Source organism: Somniosus microcephalus, chromosome 2 (assembly GCF_052327205.1).
Source record: "Somniosus microcephalus isolate GS21.2 chromosome 2, FLI_Smic_1.0, whole genome shotgun sequence".
NCBI lineage: Eukaryota > Metazoa > Chordata > Chondrichthyes > Squaliformes > Somniosidae > Somniosus > Somniosus microcephalus.
Genome location: NC_140988.1, coordinates 391,004,922 through 391,020,954, shown reverse-complemented (window position 1 = coordinate 391,020,954; position 16,033 = coordinate 391,004,922). Strand labels below are relative to the sequence as shown.

Below are 16,033 nucleotides of genomic sequence, written 5' to 3'. Positions count from 1 at the left end.
AGGTCCCCCCTCAGCCTTCTCTGCTCTAAGGAAAACAACCCCAGCCTGTCCAGTCTCTCTTCATAGCTGAAGCGTTCAGCCCAGGTAACGTCCTGGTGAATCTCCTCTGCACCCTCTCCAATGCAATCACATCCTTCCTATAGTGTGGCGACCAGAACTGCACACAGTATTCCAGCTGTGGCCTAACTAGCGTTTTGTACAGCTCCTTCATAACCTCCCTGCTCTTATACTCTATGCCTCGGCTAATGAAGGCAAGTATCCCATATGCTTTTTTAACCACCTTATCGACCTGTCCTGCTGCCTTCAGGGATCTATGTGCATGCACACCAAGGTCCCTCTGATCCTTTGTCCTTCCTAGGATCCTACCATTCATTGTGTATTCCCTTGCCTTCTTTGTCCTCCCAAAATGCATCACCTCACACTTTTCAGGGTTAAATTCCATTTGCCACTGTTCTGCCCATCTGACCAACCCGTCTATATCGTCCTGTAGCCTGAGGCTTCCCTCCTCGGTATTTACCACTCCACCAATTTTCGTGTCACCTGCGAACTTACTGATCATACCTCCTACATTCATATCTAAATCATTAATGTACACTACAAACAGCAAAGGACCCAGCACCGATCCCTGCGGTACACCACTGGACACAGGCTTCCAGTCACAAAAACAACCTTCGACCATCACCCTCTGCCTCCTGTCACTAAGCCAATTTTGGATCAAATGTGCCAAATTGCCCTGGATCCCATGGGCTCTTACCTTCTTGACCAGTCTCCCATGCGGAACTTTGTCAAAAGCCTTACTGAGGTCAATGTAGACTACATCAACTGCACTACCCTCATCCACACACCTAGTCATCCCCTCGAAAAATTCAATCAAATTGGTCAGACATGATCTCCCCCTGACAAAGCCATGCTGACTATCCCTGATTAGTCCTTGCCTCTCCAAGTGGAGACTAATTCTGTCCCTCAGAACTTTTTCCAATAATTTCCCTACCACTGATGTTAGGCTCACTGGCCTGTAAATCCCTGGTTTATCCCTACTGCCCTTCTTGAATAATGGTACTACGTTAGCTGTTCTCCAGTCCTCTGGCACCTCCCCTGTGGTCAGAGAGGTTCTGAAAATTTGTGTCAAAGCCCCTGCAATCTCCTCCTATGCCTCACACAGCAGCCTGGGGTACATCTCATAAGAACATAAGAATTAGGAGCAGGAGTAGGCCAATCGGCCCCTCGAGCCTGCTCCGCCATTCAATAAGATCATGGCTGATCTGATCCTAACCGCCAATCTACTATCACAGAACCATCTCCTGAATCTAACAGAATTAGACACACGAAATAGGGGCAGGATCAGGCTACACGGCCCCTGGGCCCGCTCCACTACCCACAGGGCCATGTCCGATCCGAACCTAGACTCATGTCCAAATTCCTGCCTGCTCCCCGTAACCCTTAATTCCCTTTACTTCTAGGAAACTGTCTATTTCTGTTTTAAATTTATGTAATGATGTAGCTTCTACAGCTTTTTGGGGCAGCATATTCCATGGCCCTACCACCCTCTGAGTGAAGTAGTTCCTCCTCATCTCAGTTTTGAAAGAGCAGCCCCTTATTCTAAGACTATGCCCCCTAGTTCTAGTTTCACCCATCATCGGGAACATCCTCCCCGCATCCACCCGATCCAACCCCTTCACAATCTTATATGTTTCAATAAGATCGCCTCTCATTCTTCTGAACTCCAATGAGTAGAGTCCCAATCTACTCAACCTCTCCTCATATGTCCATCCCCTCATCCCCGGGATTAACCGAGTGAACCTTCTTTGTACTGACTCGAGTGCAAGTATGCCTTTTCTTAAGTATGGACACCAAAACTGTATGCAGTATTCCAGGTGCGGTCTCACCAATACCCTGTACAACTGAAGCAATACCTCCCTATTTTTATATTCTATCCCCCTAGCAATGAAAGCCAACATTCCATTGGCCTTCTTAATCACTTGCTGCATCTGCATACTAACCTTTTGAGTTTCGTGCACCAGGACCCCCAGATCCCTTTGTACTTCAGTACTTTCCAGTTTCTTGCCATTAAGATAATAACTTGCTCTACGATTTTTCCTGCCAAAGTGCATAACCTCACACTTTCCAGTATTGTATTCCATCTGCCAAATCTCTGCCCACTTACTTAGCCTGTCTATGTCCCCTTGCAGGTTTTTTATGTCCTCCTCACTCACTACTTTCCCTCCCATCTTAGTATCATCTGCAAACTTTGATATGTTACACTCGGTCCCCTCCTCAAATCGTTAATATAGAGTTGGGGACCCAGCACTGACCCCTGCGGAACACCACTAGTTACTGATTGCCAGTCTGAGAATGAACCATTTATCCCAACTCTCTGCCTTCTGTTAGATAGCCAATCCTCTATCCATGCCAGAATATTACCCCCAATCCCGTGATTTTTTATCTTAAGCAATAATCTTTTGTGTGGCACCTTGTCAAATGCCTTTTGGAAGTCTAAATGCACTACGTCCACTGGTTCCCCTTTATCCACCCTATATGTTACTTCCTCAAAGAACTCCAGCAAGTTTGTCAAACATGACTTCCCCTTCATAAAACCATGCTGACTTTGTCCTATTAAATTATGATTATCCAAATGTCCTGTTACTGTCTCCTTAATAATGGACTCCAAAATTTTACCTACCACAGATGTTAGGCTAACCGGTCTATAGTTTCCAGCCTTCTGTCTACTGCCTGGGGATTTATCCACTTATAAGCCCGCTAAAACCGCTAGTACCTCCTCCCTCTCAATACTTATTTGTTCAAGTATATCACAGTCCCCCTGCCTGATTTCTATGCCTACATCATCCTTCTCCATAGTGAACACAGATGCAAAATATTCATTTAAAACCTCACCTACATCTTCCGGCTCTACACACAGATTGCCACTTTGGTCCCTAATGGGCCCTACTCTTTCCCTGGTTATCTTCCTGCCCTTAATATACTTATAAAACACCTTGGGATTTTCCTTTACTTTGCCCGCCAGTGTTTTTTCATGTCCCCTCTTCGCTCTCCTAATTTCTTTTTTAAGTACCCCCCTGCACTTTCTATACTCCTCTAGGGCTTCCACTGTTTTTAGTCCTTTGTATCTGCCAAAGCCTCCCTTTTTTTCCTAATCCATTCTTGTATATCCCTTGACATCCAGGGTTCCCTGGGCTTGTTGGTCCCACCCTTGACCTTTACAGGAACATGTTGGCGTTGTACTCTCTCTATTTCCTTTCTGAAAGACTCTCACTGCTCTGATGTGGATTTTCCTACAAGTAGCTGATCCCAGTCCACTTTGGCCAGATCTTGCTTTATCATGTTAAAATCGGCCTTCCCCCAATTTAGAACCTCCATCTTTGTCCTTTTCCATGACTACCTTAAATCTCACCGAATTATGGTCACTATCACAAAATGCTCTCCTACTGACACTTCTACCACTTGCCCGGCTACATTCCCTAGAATTAGGTCTAGTACCGCCCCCTCTCTTGTTGGACTTTCTACATGCTGGCTCAAAAAGCGCTCCTGGATGCACTTTAGAATTCCGCACCCTCTAAGCCTTTCACACTCTGACTATCCCAGTTAGTATTGGGGAAGTTGAAATCCCCCACTATTATTACCCTGTTATTTCTACACTTTTCTGAGATTTGCCTACATATCTGTTCCTCTATCTCCTCCTGACTGTTTGGGGGCCTATAGTACACTCCCAGCAAAGTGCTTGCCCCCTTTTTGTTTTTGAGTTCTACCCATATGGCCTCATTAGAGGAACCTGCTGAGATATCATCCCTCCTTAGAGCAGTAATTGACTCCTTGATTAATATTGCGACATCCCCCCTCTTTTACACCCCCCTCTGTCTCGCCTGAAAATTCTATACCCCAGAATATTGAGCTGCCAGTCCTGCCCCTCCCTCAACCATGTCTCTGTGATCGCAACAATATCATACTCCCATGTGTTCATCAACACCTTCAATTCATCTGCCTTAGTCACAAGACTCCTTGCATTAAAATAAATGCCATCCAGCCTTGCCCTACTCCCTTGTGCCGTTACATATTTGCTCTGCCTTCCAGGCTGACTTATTTTTTCCTCTATATTTGGCTGTGCATCACCCCCTACTATAGCTCCACTCTGTATCCCATCCCCCTGCCAAGTTAGTTTAAACCCCCCCCAACAGTACCAGCAAACCTCCCCGCAGGGATGTTGGTCTCGTAGGGTTTCTTATTTTTTAAATTCATGTTCCCCAACAGAGAGAGTGAGGGAGGGCTCAGGTTTTTGCACAGACTGTTTGGATAACTTTTAACCAATTTCCCTCTCCTCCTTGTGGGAAAGCAGCTCAGTGCTGCTCCCAGACAGCACAGCAAAGGCTGAGGACTTTCTTTCTGTGAAGCTGCTGCTTGTACTATAAAGCACACTGACACGTGGCATCCCATCCAGTCCACGTTCCTCTATACCCAGAGATACTTGTTTGCTCTTGTTTTCCTAGGATACTACTGCTGAAAGTTTGGGCATTGCTTCCAATTTAGCTCATGGAATTGGACACAATCTGGGAATGGACCATGACTTCCCAGCTCCAACATGTGTCTGTACAGACAAAAAAGCCGGCTGCATCATGGCAGAAGTCCGAGGGTGAGAAATATGTAGAATGTAGACTGTTGATAGTTGTGGACAACAGGTCAGATTGTTGGTGATATAACGTGCAGGTGGGGGAGAGGTTACAAAACGCAGGGAGAAATGGACAAGATACAGAAGATTTAAATAGATTGGGTACACCCTGCTGTGGTCGGAGTGGCAGCCTGCTGCTCCAAAAGGGGAAGCTTGAGGCCCAGAGGGACCGATTACCATTGCACCTGATACTGTTGGGGCCTTCAGTAGCCTCAGTAACGGGCCGTCCACCTGCTTTCAGCAGATGTACATCCCAGTAAGTCTAACAGGGTACTAGGCAGAATCCCTCGGGAAGCCCAGATCACCTGCTGGTGGCCCCAGACTGCCATCCACCCATTAGGGAGTGGAGAGAAGAAGTGCCTGTCCCGCCAGAGCTCAACTTATACGGCATATTCTGCCCCAAATTGCAGCTCGCCCATCAAGGTTGCGGTCGAATTGCACTTCACTGAAACTGGCCAATTTCTTCCCTTGCATAAGAACATAAGAAATAAGAGCAGGAGTAGGCCATACGGCCCTCGAGCCTGCTCCGCAATTCAATAGGATCATGGCTGATCATCAACCTCGACTCCACTTTCCTGCTCTTTCCCCATATCCCTTGATTCCCCTGGAGTCCAAAAATCTATCGATCTCAGCCGTGAATATACTCAAAGATGCAGCATCCACAGCCCTCTGGGGCAGAGAATTCCAAAGATTCACAACCCTCCGAGTGAAGAAATTCCTCCTCATCTCGGTATTAAAAGGCCGACCCCTTATCCTGAGACTATGCCCCCTAGTTCTAGACTCTCCAGCCAGGGGAAACAACCTCTCCGCATCTACCCTGTCAATCCCCCTCAGAATCTTCTTTGTTTCAATGAGATCACCTCTCATTCTTCTAAACTCCAGGGAGTATCGGCCCATTCTACACAATCTCTCATCATAGGATCTCCCTCTCATCCCAGGAATCAATCCAGTGAACCTTCATTGCACCGCCTCCAAGGCAAGTATATCCTTCCTTAGATAAGGAGACCAGAACTGTGCCCAGTACTCCAGGTGTGGTCTCACCAAGGCCCTGTACAATTGGAGCAAGACTTCCTTACTCTTATACTCCAACCCCCTTGCAATAAAGGCCAACATGCCATTTGCCTTCCTTATTGCTTGCTGTACCTGCATGCTAGCTTTCTGTGTTTCTTGCACGAGGACCTAAATCTCTCTGAACACCAACATTTGAAAGTTTCTCACCATTTAAAAAATATTCTGTTTTTCTATTCTTCCTACCAAAGTGAATAACCTCACATTTCCCTACATTATACTCCATCTGCTACCTTACTGCCCACTCACTCAGTCTATCTATATCCCTTTGCAGACTCTGAGTTCTCCTCACAGCTTACTGTCCCACCCAGCTTTGTATTGTCAGCAAACTTGGATACATTACACTCGGTCCCTTCATCTAGGTCATTTATATAGATTGTAAATAGCTAAGGCCCAAGCACTGATCCTTGTGGCACCCCACTAGTTACAGCCTGCCAACCTGTAAAAGACCTATTTATCCTACTCTCTGTTTTCTGTCCAGTAACCAATCCTCTTCGGGAGTTCTCCGGTACCCTGGTGATCATTTCTCCTTTATCCAACATCACCGAAGCACATTAACTGGACATTTACTTCATTGCTGTTTGTGGGATCTTGCTGTGTGCAAGTTAGCTCCCATGTTTGCTGACATAACAGCTGTGACTACACTTCACAAGCCATTCTTTAGCTGTGATGTGCTGTGGGATGTCCTTTTTGTTTTTCCCAGGAGGCTTCTCTTAGGCAGTCCCTCGGAACCGAGGATGATGCTTCCACATTAAAAATGAGTTCTCAGGTGACTGATGAGTCCAATGCAGGACCTACAGTCTCTGTCACAGGTGGGGCAGACGGTGGTTGAAGGGGCGGGTGGGCGGGGTGCTTGGGTTGACGTGCGCTCCTTGTGCTGCTTCCGCTTGGCTTCCGCTTGCTCCCGGCGAAGAGACTCGAGGTGTTTGGCGCCTTCCCGGATGCTTCTCCTCCACTTTGTGCGGTCTTGGGCCAGGGATTCCCAGGTGTCGGTGGGGATGTTGCACTTTTTCAAGGAGGCTTTGAGGGTGTTCTTGAAGCGTTTCCTCTGCCCACCTGGGGCTCTCTTGCCGTGCCGGAGCTCCGAGTAGAGCGCTTGTTTTGGGAGTCTCGTATCGGGCATGCAGACGATGTGACCCACCCATTGGAGCTGATCGAGCGTGGTCAAAGCTTCGATGCTGGGGATGTTGGCCTGAGCGAGAACACTGACGTTGGTGCACCTATCCTGCCAATGGATTTGCAGGATCTTGCGGAGGCTGCGTTGGTGGTACCTCTCCAGTGCTTTGAGGTGCCTGCTGCACATGGTCCATGTCTCTGAAGCATACAGCAGGGCGGGTATCACTGCTCTGTAGACCATGAGCTTGGTGCTGGGTTTGAGGTCCTGGTCTTCAAACACTCTCTTCTGCAGGCGACCGAAGGCTGCACTGGCACACTGAAGGCGGTGTTGGACTTCATCATCGACGTCTGCCCTTGTTGACAGTAGGCTCCCGAGGTATGGAAAGTGGTCCACGTTGTCCAAGGCCTTGTTGTGGATTTTGATAATCGGGGGGCAGTACTGTGTGTTGGGGGCAGGTTGGTAGAAGACCTTTGTCTTATGGATGTTTAGTGTAAGGCCTATGCTCTCGTACACTTCGGTGGTTTTTGGCGATGGTTTGGCGTTCGACCGCCGAGTGTGCGCAGACGTAAGTATCGTCTGCATACTGTAATTTGATGACAGAGGATGGGACGACCTTGGATCTGGACTGGAGGCGACGGAGGTTGAACAGTTTCCCGTTTGTCCTGCAAATTAGCTCCACCCCAGTGGGGAACTTACTGAGGGTGAGCTGGAGCATTGCAGCAAGGAAGATCGAGAAGAGCGTTGGTGCGATGACACTGCCTTGCTTGACCCCAGTCCGTACATGAATTAGGTCTGTGGTGGAACCGTTGGTCAGGATCACGGCTTGCATGTTGTCATGAAGCAGGCAGAGGATGGTGACAAACTTTTGAGGGCAGCTGAATTTGAGGAGGACACTCCATAATCCCTCACTGTTGACAGTGTCGAAGGCCTTTGTGAGGTCAAAGATGGCCATGTACAGCGGTTGGTGCTGTTCCCTGCATTGCTTTTGTAATTGACGCACGGTGAAGATCATGTCCATTGTGCCCCTTAGTGGGCGGAATCTGCATTGCGACTCTGGGAGGAGCTCTTCAGCCACTGGGAGAAGACGATTGAGGAGGATTCTTGCGATGACTTTCCCTGTGGCAGACAGCAGGGAAACTCCTCTGTAATTACCACAATCGGACTTGTCACCTTTCTTGAAGATGGTCAGAATTGCGGCGTCTCTGAGATCCCCTGGCATGCTCTCCTCCTTCCAGATAAGAGAAATGAGTTCATGAATTCGCGCCCGTAGTGCTTCTCCGCCATGCTTTAGTGCCTCGGCAGGGATTCCATCTGCTCCTGAGGCCTTGTTGTTCTTCAATTGCCGGATGGCCTTTTTAACCTGTTGCCGGGCTGGGGTTGTGCTGAGGTGGTGGCGGGTAGCATGCTGTGGGATGGAGTTGAGGACACTCACGTAGAAGACACAGTTTTGGTTAAGGAGATCTTCGAAGTGCTCTTCCAGCGGGCACTGACTGCCTTCCTGTCCTTGATGAGTACCTCTCCGTTCTTGGCCTGCAGTGGGGTAGGACCTTGGGTGCTTGGGCCGTAGGTGGTCTTGACTGCGCTAACGAATCCACGCACATCGTGGTTGTCGGCTAGCTGCTGGATCTCCTGCGCTTTCTCCATCCACCATCTGTTCTTTAGGTTTCGAGTTTTTTGTTGGACCTTGGCCTTCAGGCGTCTGTAGAGCTGCTTTCTTGCTCTCGAGTTCTGTTGCTGTTTCCAGATCAGGAATGCCTTGCGCTTGCGGCTTATGTACTCCTGGATCTCCTGGTCGTTCTCGTCGAACCAGTCTTGGTGTTTCCTGGTCAAGTGACTGAGCGTCTCTTCACAGGTGCTGATTGTGGAGACCCCGAGTACAGACCAGGCGCTGTCGACACTTTGTGTCTCTGAATCACTGGGAATCGTCAGGTTGGTTGTGAGGCGCAGGCTGAATAGAGCTTTCTTAGCGGGGTCTTTGAGTGCTCCAGCGTTGATTTGCCTGCGGCATTGTTTCTGAGTACTGTGTGAATTCCGCATTGCTGTTATTGGCAGGTCTCACCAGACTATCGATGATTCTGGTCAGGAAGGTGGGTGACTTATTCCAAGGCCACTCCCTAACAAGTTAGTAGGAAGTATTGTGGCAAAACCACTAAGTGACTTACATAATTGTCTGTAACCAATGTTATTACCTCTAGCATTAATTGTCTGTAACCAATGTTATTACCTTTCAAGTTGGCTCTGGTTAAACAGAGCTAGATTGACAACATCGCGATCTGACGCGATGATGTCATCACGTGGGTCACGTGACATCCCCTTCGGCGGGAAACATGATGACGTCATGACGTCAGAGGTAGAGGGCGGGACCAGCCAGTCCTCGTGTGGATTGAAAGAGAAAAGACCTGTTTTGAGCTTCTCCTGTAGTTTCTTGTTTTGTAAAGTTCTTAGACAATAAATTCAGTTTGTTAACTTCCAGTAAGTTATAGATTCTTTGTTAGGAGTGCAGAGACTCCTACAGTATACAGTAGGGTCCCACTCACGGCCCAATGTTTGATTTCCCCCTTTAAAAGCAGTGCTCTCGAGATCAAGGTTTGCGCAGTCTGTAGGATTGTTTTTCCACCCTCTCGGTTTTGATTGCTTAATTTATTCTTTCAGACTTCAGCCAGCACAGGTCTTCAGTAGCTGCAGCAGAGATTCCCTGCAACGCAGCCTAGCCCGTGGTATTGGGATGTGCCTTTATAACCTGCCTGATCCCAGTATGTTGGTTCGAGGACAGAAATGTGGAAATTCCTATGTGGATCCAGGCGAAGAGTGTGACTGTGGAAAGCCTGAGGTAGGCCATGAATGGACAGAATAATGTGAAAGAGGCACAGACCCTCGGATTCTGTAATGCAGAAACGTTCATTTTTACTGAACTTTTTTTGATTGAAATAGCAGAATGTAAGATTTATTATTAAGTGTTGTGGACGATACAACTCACAAGTTATGTCACAGGTCATTGAATGCATTCGGGACAGTTTCCTAGAACAATATGTCATGGAACCAACCAGGGAACAGGCTATTTTAGATCTTGTATTGTGTAATGATACAGGTGTGGCGGTACCACTGGTTGTCCCTTACATTGAGATACATAATTCTCTTTAACTTACCTTACTGTATGTGTCTGTTACTATACTCAGGCTTCTCTCCTGTACTCTGACGTCATGACATCAGAGCTCGGAACCTTCCAACAGTAGAGCTCGGAACCTGCTGGCAGTTGGGTTCGGAACCTGCTGGCAGTTGGGCTCGGAACCTGCTGGCAGTTGGGTTCGGAACCTGCTGGCAGTTGGGTTCGGAACCTGCTGGCAGTTGGGTTCGGAACCTGCTGGCAGTTGAGCTGGGAAACTTCTAGTCAGTCCTCGTGGCGTCCCTGCTGGGGAAAGACCTACACCACGGTGCTCCTACAGTCAGCCATCTTACCGGCTACCTTACCTGATGTATTTAACCTGTTCCTGTAAATAAACAACTTGTTAATAGTTCGTCGAAGTCAAACTCTCTTATTTAGTGGCGATCTACACGAACCGCTACATTGGTGACCCAACGACGTGAGTACGGGAGCTCATCAATTCCTACACTACAATTGGTGACCCCGTATCCGTGAACGATTTTCACGGAAGCAACGCGCAGCCTGACCCTCGTCTTCACAGAAGACGATCGATGAACACGAACTGCTACATTGGTGACCTAACGACGTGAGTGCGGGAGCTCATCAATTCCAACACTACAATTGATGACCCCGTATCCGTGAACGATTTTCACGGTAGCAACGCGTAGCCTGAACCTCGTCTTCTACACAAGACGACCGACGCACAACCGACGAACAACCACGGAACAGCAACTGCCTAACACCGATTCCTCCAAAGGCGACCCCGTCTTTGCGAACGTATTCGCAAGGTAAGCGCAGCCTGGAGCAGATCCTGTTTGACACGGACAAAACCACAACCGGACCCCGTTTTTTTTTTGTGAGCAATTTTCACAAAAGAAGCACGCCATGGAAGCACCAGCCGTTTTGCTGTCGCTACCACAATCCAGGGAGCCACAGTCTCCCTCGTGCTTTATAAAGGTAGAAGCCCCGTTCAACAAGAACATCGATGCGGCGCCGACCACGCACTTGCTTACGGTCCCCGTACTCGTTTTTCCTACCGCCACACGGATCGTCCGCCTCTACGTCCAAAACAACAGCAAGTATACATCTCTCCAAGCGCGGGGTACAGCATGTTCGGGCCCACAAAATCGGAGCGCGCCCTGCGGGGATACCACGAGGACTCACCCCCGCGAACCACGAGGACCCATCCCTCGCGAACCACGAGGATCCATCCCTCGCGAACCACGAGGACCCTGCCCTCATGAAACACGAAGACTCGTTCCCCGCCAACGACGCACCAGCCCGTCAGCCTGCTGGTTGTGTTACCTACTACACGTTTCAGCGCGAACGAAAAGCGTTGCCGCCCTCACGGCTGTTTTCTCCTAAATCTACAACAACTACAAGTGTTGCCGCCCTCCAAGCAGAGTTTACCCCTCCCGAAAGCAACAACAACCTGGACCGTTGCCGCCCTTTCTCCAGTTTTCCCTTTAACAAATGCAAACGTCTACCGAAGCTGTATACATCGAGGACGGGTCCAACGGGCATCCTGCGGCCGCGATCAACACGTGGAAGTTGCTCTGATCACAGATCAACACAGCAACTTTTCACCCTCCGTTCTGTTAATGTCGTAGCATTATGGCACGCACTGTTCCGTGCGTTCCAGCCTCCTGAAGGTTTCGCTCACCAGTCAACGGAGACATCGCCCGCGTCCGCCCAACCTGCCCGTTACTCTGACAAGGCCTGCTGTTTCGCACGTCTCCACGGTCCTTCGCCTGACGGATACACTTTATTCGCCACGACGCGCGTACGGATCCCCTCAAGAGCAGCATCTTTGGAACTCGCTCGCCAAGCCGAGACAGCACGACCTCCGAGACCACCAGCTCGTCAGACCATCTCATCCTTGGACTTTCGTTTAAGCGAATTCTGGGGGGGCCTATGTGGCGGTACCACTGGTTGTCCCTTACATTGAGATACATAATTCCCTTTAACTTACCTTACTGTATGTGTCTGTTACTATACTCAGGCTTCTCTCCTGTACTCTGACGTCATGACATCAGAGCTCGGAACCTTCCAACAGTAGAGCTCGGAACCTGCTGGCAGTTGGGCTCGGAACCTGCTGGCAGTTGGGTTCGGAACCTGCTGGCAGTTGGGTTCGGAACCTGCTGGCAGTTGAGCTGGGAAACTTCTAGTCAGTCCTCGTGGCGTCCCTGCTGGGGAAAGACCTACACCACGGTGCTCCTACAGTCAGCCATCTTACCGGCTACCTTACCTGATGTATTTAACCTGTTCCTGTAAATAAACAACTTGTTAATAGTACGTCGAAGTCAAACTCTCTTATTTAGTGGCGATCTACACGAACCGCTACACAGGGTTAATTAGCAATCTCATAGTAAAGGATCCTCTGGGGCAGAGTGATCATAATATGATAGAATTTCACCTGAATTTTGAGAGTGACTTGCCTAAGTACGAAACTGGAGCTTGAAACTTAAATAAAGCCAATTACATAGGTATGAGGGGCGAGTTGGCTAATGTAGATTGGAAAAATAGATTAAAAGGTATGGCGGTAGATAAGCAGTGGCTAGCATTTAATAATTCTCAACAAAAATACCTTCCATTGAGAAACAAAATCTCCATGGGAAAAGTGATCCAACCGTGGAATGGTGGCTCGAGGGGACGTATGGCGTACTCCTGCTCTTATTTCTTATGTTTCTTTCTTTTTTATTCCCAATTTATTTTCTATGGTTGTCAGTATAAGAAACAATTGGAATTCCCTTTGGACTATCTGTTCAACAGTTCGAAGCTGACTCCATATTGGTAACAATTATGATTTTATTTAAGCATAAGTGAGACAATACACTCAGTATTTGAGAAGCAGTTTACAAAGTACAATTGAGAACTATATTATCTGTTATAATTGTCCTATGGGTAGTAGGAGTAGCCCATTCCTCGTTCCTCCGACTCACATACATGTTTGCACCTGTCCGGATCAGTGCCCTTGTTGGCCCTTCTACACTGAGAATGATCCAAACCTTCTAGGACATACCCCAAATACCAGAGCTGCAGACAAACCCATCTAATCCAAGCAAGCTCTGTGTCCAGGCATAGGCCTTGGGCCTCCTTTATCTTTTCAGCCTCAGCACAAGCTTTTCCCATTCTTGTTTTCTGTTTCCATGGTGATGACGCAACCCAGGATCTTGAGGAAAACAAGTTCAAATTAGAATCCAGGTTGTAACATACTTTCACCTAATTCAAACGCAGAAAATAGCAAGTTGGATCCTAAATTGGCTCAGTGACAGGAAGCAGAGGGTAATGGTCGACGGGTGTTTTTGTGAATGAAGGCTGTTTCCAGTGGGGTTCCGCAGGGCTCAGTACTGGGTCCCTTGCTTTTTGTGGTATATATTTAGACTTCAATGTCGAAAGTATGATTAAGAAGTTGGCAGATGATACAAAAATTGGCCATGTGCTTGATAGTGAGGAAGAAAGCTGCAGACTGCAGGAAGATATCAATGGACTGGTCAGGTGGGCAGAACAGTGGCAAATGGAATTCAAGCCAGAAAAGTGTAAGGTAATGCATTTTGGGAGGGCTAACAAGGCAAGGGGATACACATTAAATGGTAGGATACTGAGAGTTGTAGAGGAACAGAGGGACCTTGGAGTGCATTTACAGCGCATGTATGTAAACGCAGGAAGTGTGGTAAATAAGATTGGTGAGCTGCAGGCGCAAATAGCCACATGAGAATATGATGTTGTTGCGATAATGGAGACCTGGCTCAAAAAAGGGTGGGATTGGGTACTAAATATTGTACCCAAAAGGTGTTCAGGTAAGATAGTGATGGAAAGAAAGGAGGTGGGGTGGCAATATTGATTAAGGAGAATATTACAGTACTGGAGAGAGAGGATGTCCTAGAGGGGTCAAGGACAAAATCTATTTGGTTGGAGTTAAGAAACAATAGCGGTGCCATTACACTACTAGGTGTATTCTATAGGCCACCTACTAGTGGGAATGATATAGAGGAGCAAATTTGCAGGGAAATTACAGAGAGGTGCAAGAACTGTAGAGTAGTGACAATGGGGGACTTTAACTATCCTAATATATAGACTGGGATAGTAATAGTGTAAAGGGCAGAGAGGAGGAAGAATTTCTGAAGAGTGTTCAGGAGAACTTTCTTGATCAGTACGTTACCGGACCAACGAGGAAGGAGGCATTGCTGGATCTGGTTCTGGGGAATGAGATGGGTCAAGTGGAGCAAGTTTCAGTTGGGGAACAGTGATCATAGTATCATAAGGTTTAGGTTAGCTATGGAAAAGGACAAAGGGAAAACTAGAGTCAAAATACTTAATTGGAGGAGGGGCAATTTCAGTGGGTTGAGAACGGATCTGGCCGGGGTGTTGGAATCAAAGATAAGAACATAAGAACATAAGAAATAGGAGCAGGAGTAGGCCAATCGGCCCCTCGAGCCTGCTCCGCCATTCAATAAGATCATGGCTGATCTGATCCTAACCGCCAATCTACTATCACAGAACCATCTCCTGAATCTAACAGAATTTGACACACGAAATAGGAGCAGTATCAGGCTACACGGCCCCTGGGCCCGCTCCGCTACCCACAGGGCAAAGCTGTAATCGAACAATGGGCTGCCTTTAAAGAGGAGATGGTTCGGGTACAGTCGAGGTACATTCCCACACGGGGGAAAGGTGGGGCAACCAAAGAACATAACATAAGAAATAGGAACAAGAGTCGGCCATTTGGCCCTTTGAGCCTGATCTGCCATTCAGTAAGATCATGGCTGATCTTCTACCTCATCCCTTGATTCCCTTAATATTCAAAAATCTATTGATCTCTGTCTTGAATATACTCAACGTCTGAGCCTCCACAGCCCTCTGGGGTAGAGAATTCCAAAGATTCACTATCCTCTGAGTGAAGAAATTTCTCCTAAATGGCTGACCCCTTACTCTGAGACTGTGACTGTAGTGTCCGTGTGTTGATAGAGACACTGAAGACAGGAGTTGGTTCACAGGTGTTTACTAAGCAAAGTCTGGAGGGGTACTAACGGATATAACACAATATACAGGCTTATATAGCCCGAGTGGCCATTACCGGCACTACAGCACACATGGGGCTCTTAAAGGCACATACACTACAATTCCTCCCCTTTTAGCTAACCAGTACATCATATTTTAAGTAATTATTAATTACATGTTATAAGAAAAATAATATACACATTGCTGTAGTTAATTAATTATAAGTCAGTCTCTCTGGAGGCTTCCTGACTCGGTCCGGATAACGCCTCGGTGGTGTAGTAGTTTCTGGTGGTGTAGTAGGTTCTTTTGGCAAGGCTGATTCGGCTTGAATGCCAGTGTCGGGTTCATCGGGTTCCACTATCACCGGATCGGAGGTAGATATGGGTATCTCTACTTCATCGTTCGGCATATAGAGTTGTGGTGTAGGTTGTCCCTTTTCGGATGACTCTATGATTTGGTCAGCATGGCGCCTTATTATGCTTTCTCCGATGTCCACGGTATACATCAGTGGTCCTAGTCGTGTGCAGATAGTTCCAGGCTGCCATTTCTCGGTACGGTAGTCCCGGGCCAAACCTTGTTGACCTATCTGGAAGGTTCTAGTTGGCCTTTCATTCATGCCTTGAAACTGCCGGTTCTCCACGTCCCTTCTGATGTTGGGCTTGACCAAATACAGCCGGCATATTAGGTTTCTATTGAAGAACATCATGGCGGGAGTTTGGTTGGTAACCATATGTGTTGCATTCCTGTATGCGAACAAGAAGTTATCCACCTTGTGCTGAAGTTTTATGTCTTCATTACCCATGGCCTTTATGGCCTTCTTGAAGGTCTGGACAAACCTTTCAGCCAATCCATTGGTGGCGGGATGGTATGGGGCGGACGTGTAGTGCTTAACCCCATTGTTTTTTAAGAACTTCCTGAATTCTTCAGACACAAATTGCGGTCGATTATCAGAACAGATTTGTTCCGGCAGCCCATTCCTGGCAAATATGGTCCTTAATACTGTGATGGTTTTTTCCGGGGTGGTGGA

The 16,033-nt window shown here is 47.7% G+C and overlaps 1 protein-coding gene across 5 annotated transcripts in view; it reads left to right on the top strand.

Moving 5' to 3' along the window:
• The window catches only part of LOC147123873 (disintegrin and metalloproteinase domain-containing protein 12-like), a 566,371-nt gene that overhangs the window by 179,787 nt on the left and 370,551 nt on the right, over positions 1 to 16,033 (top strand). For all 5 annotated transcript variants that reach the window (XM_085976452.1, XM_085976457.1, XM_085976448.1 and 2 more), the window contains exons 11-12: positions 4,500 to 4,642; positions 9,516 to 9,693. In XM_085976452.1, coding sequence (XP_085832578.1) covers positions 4,500 to 4,642; positions 9,516 to 9,693 — 321 coding nt within the window. The remainder of the gene's footprint in view (positions 1 to 4,499; positions 4,643 to 9,515; positions 9,694 to 16,033) is intronic.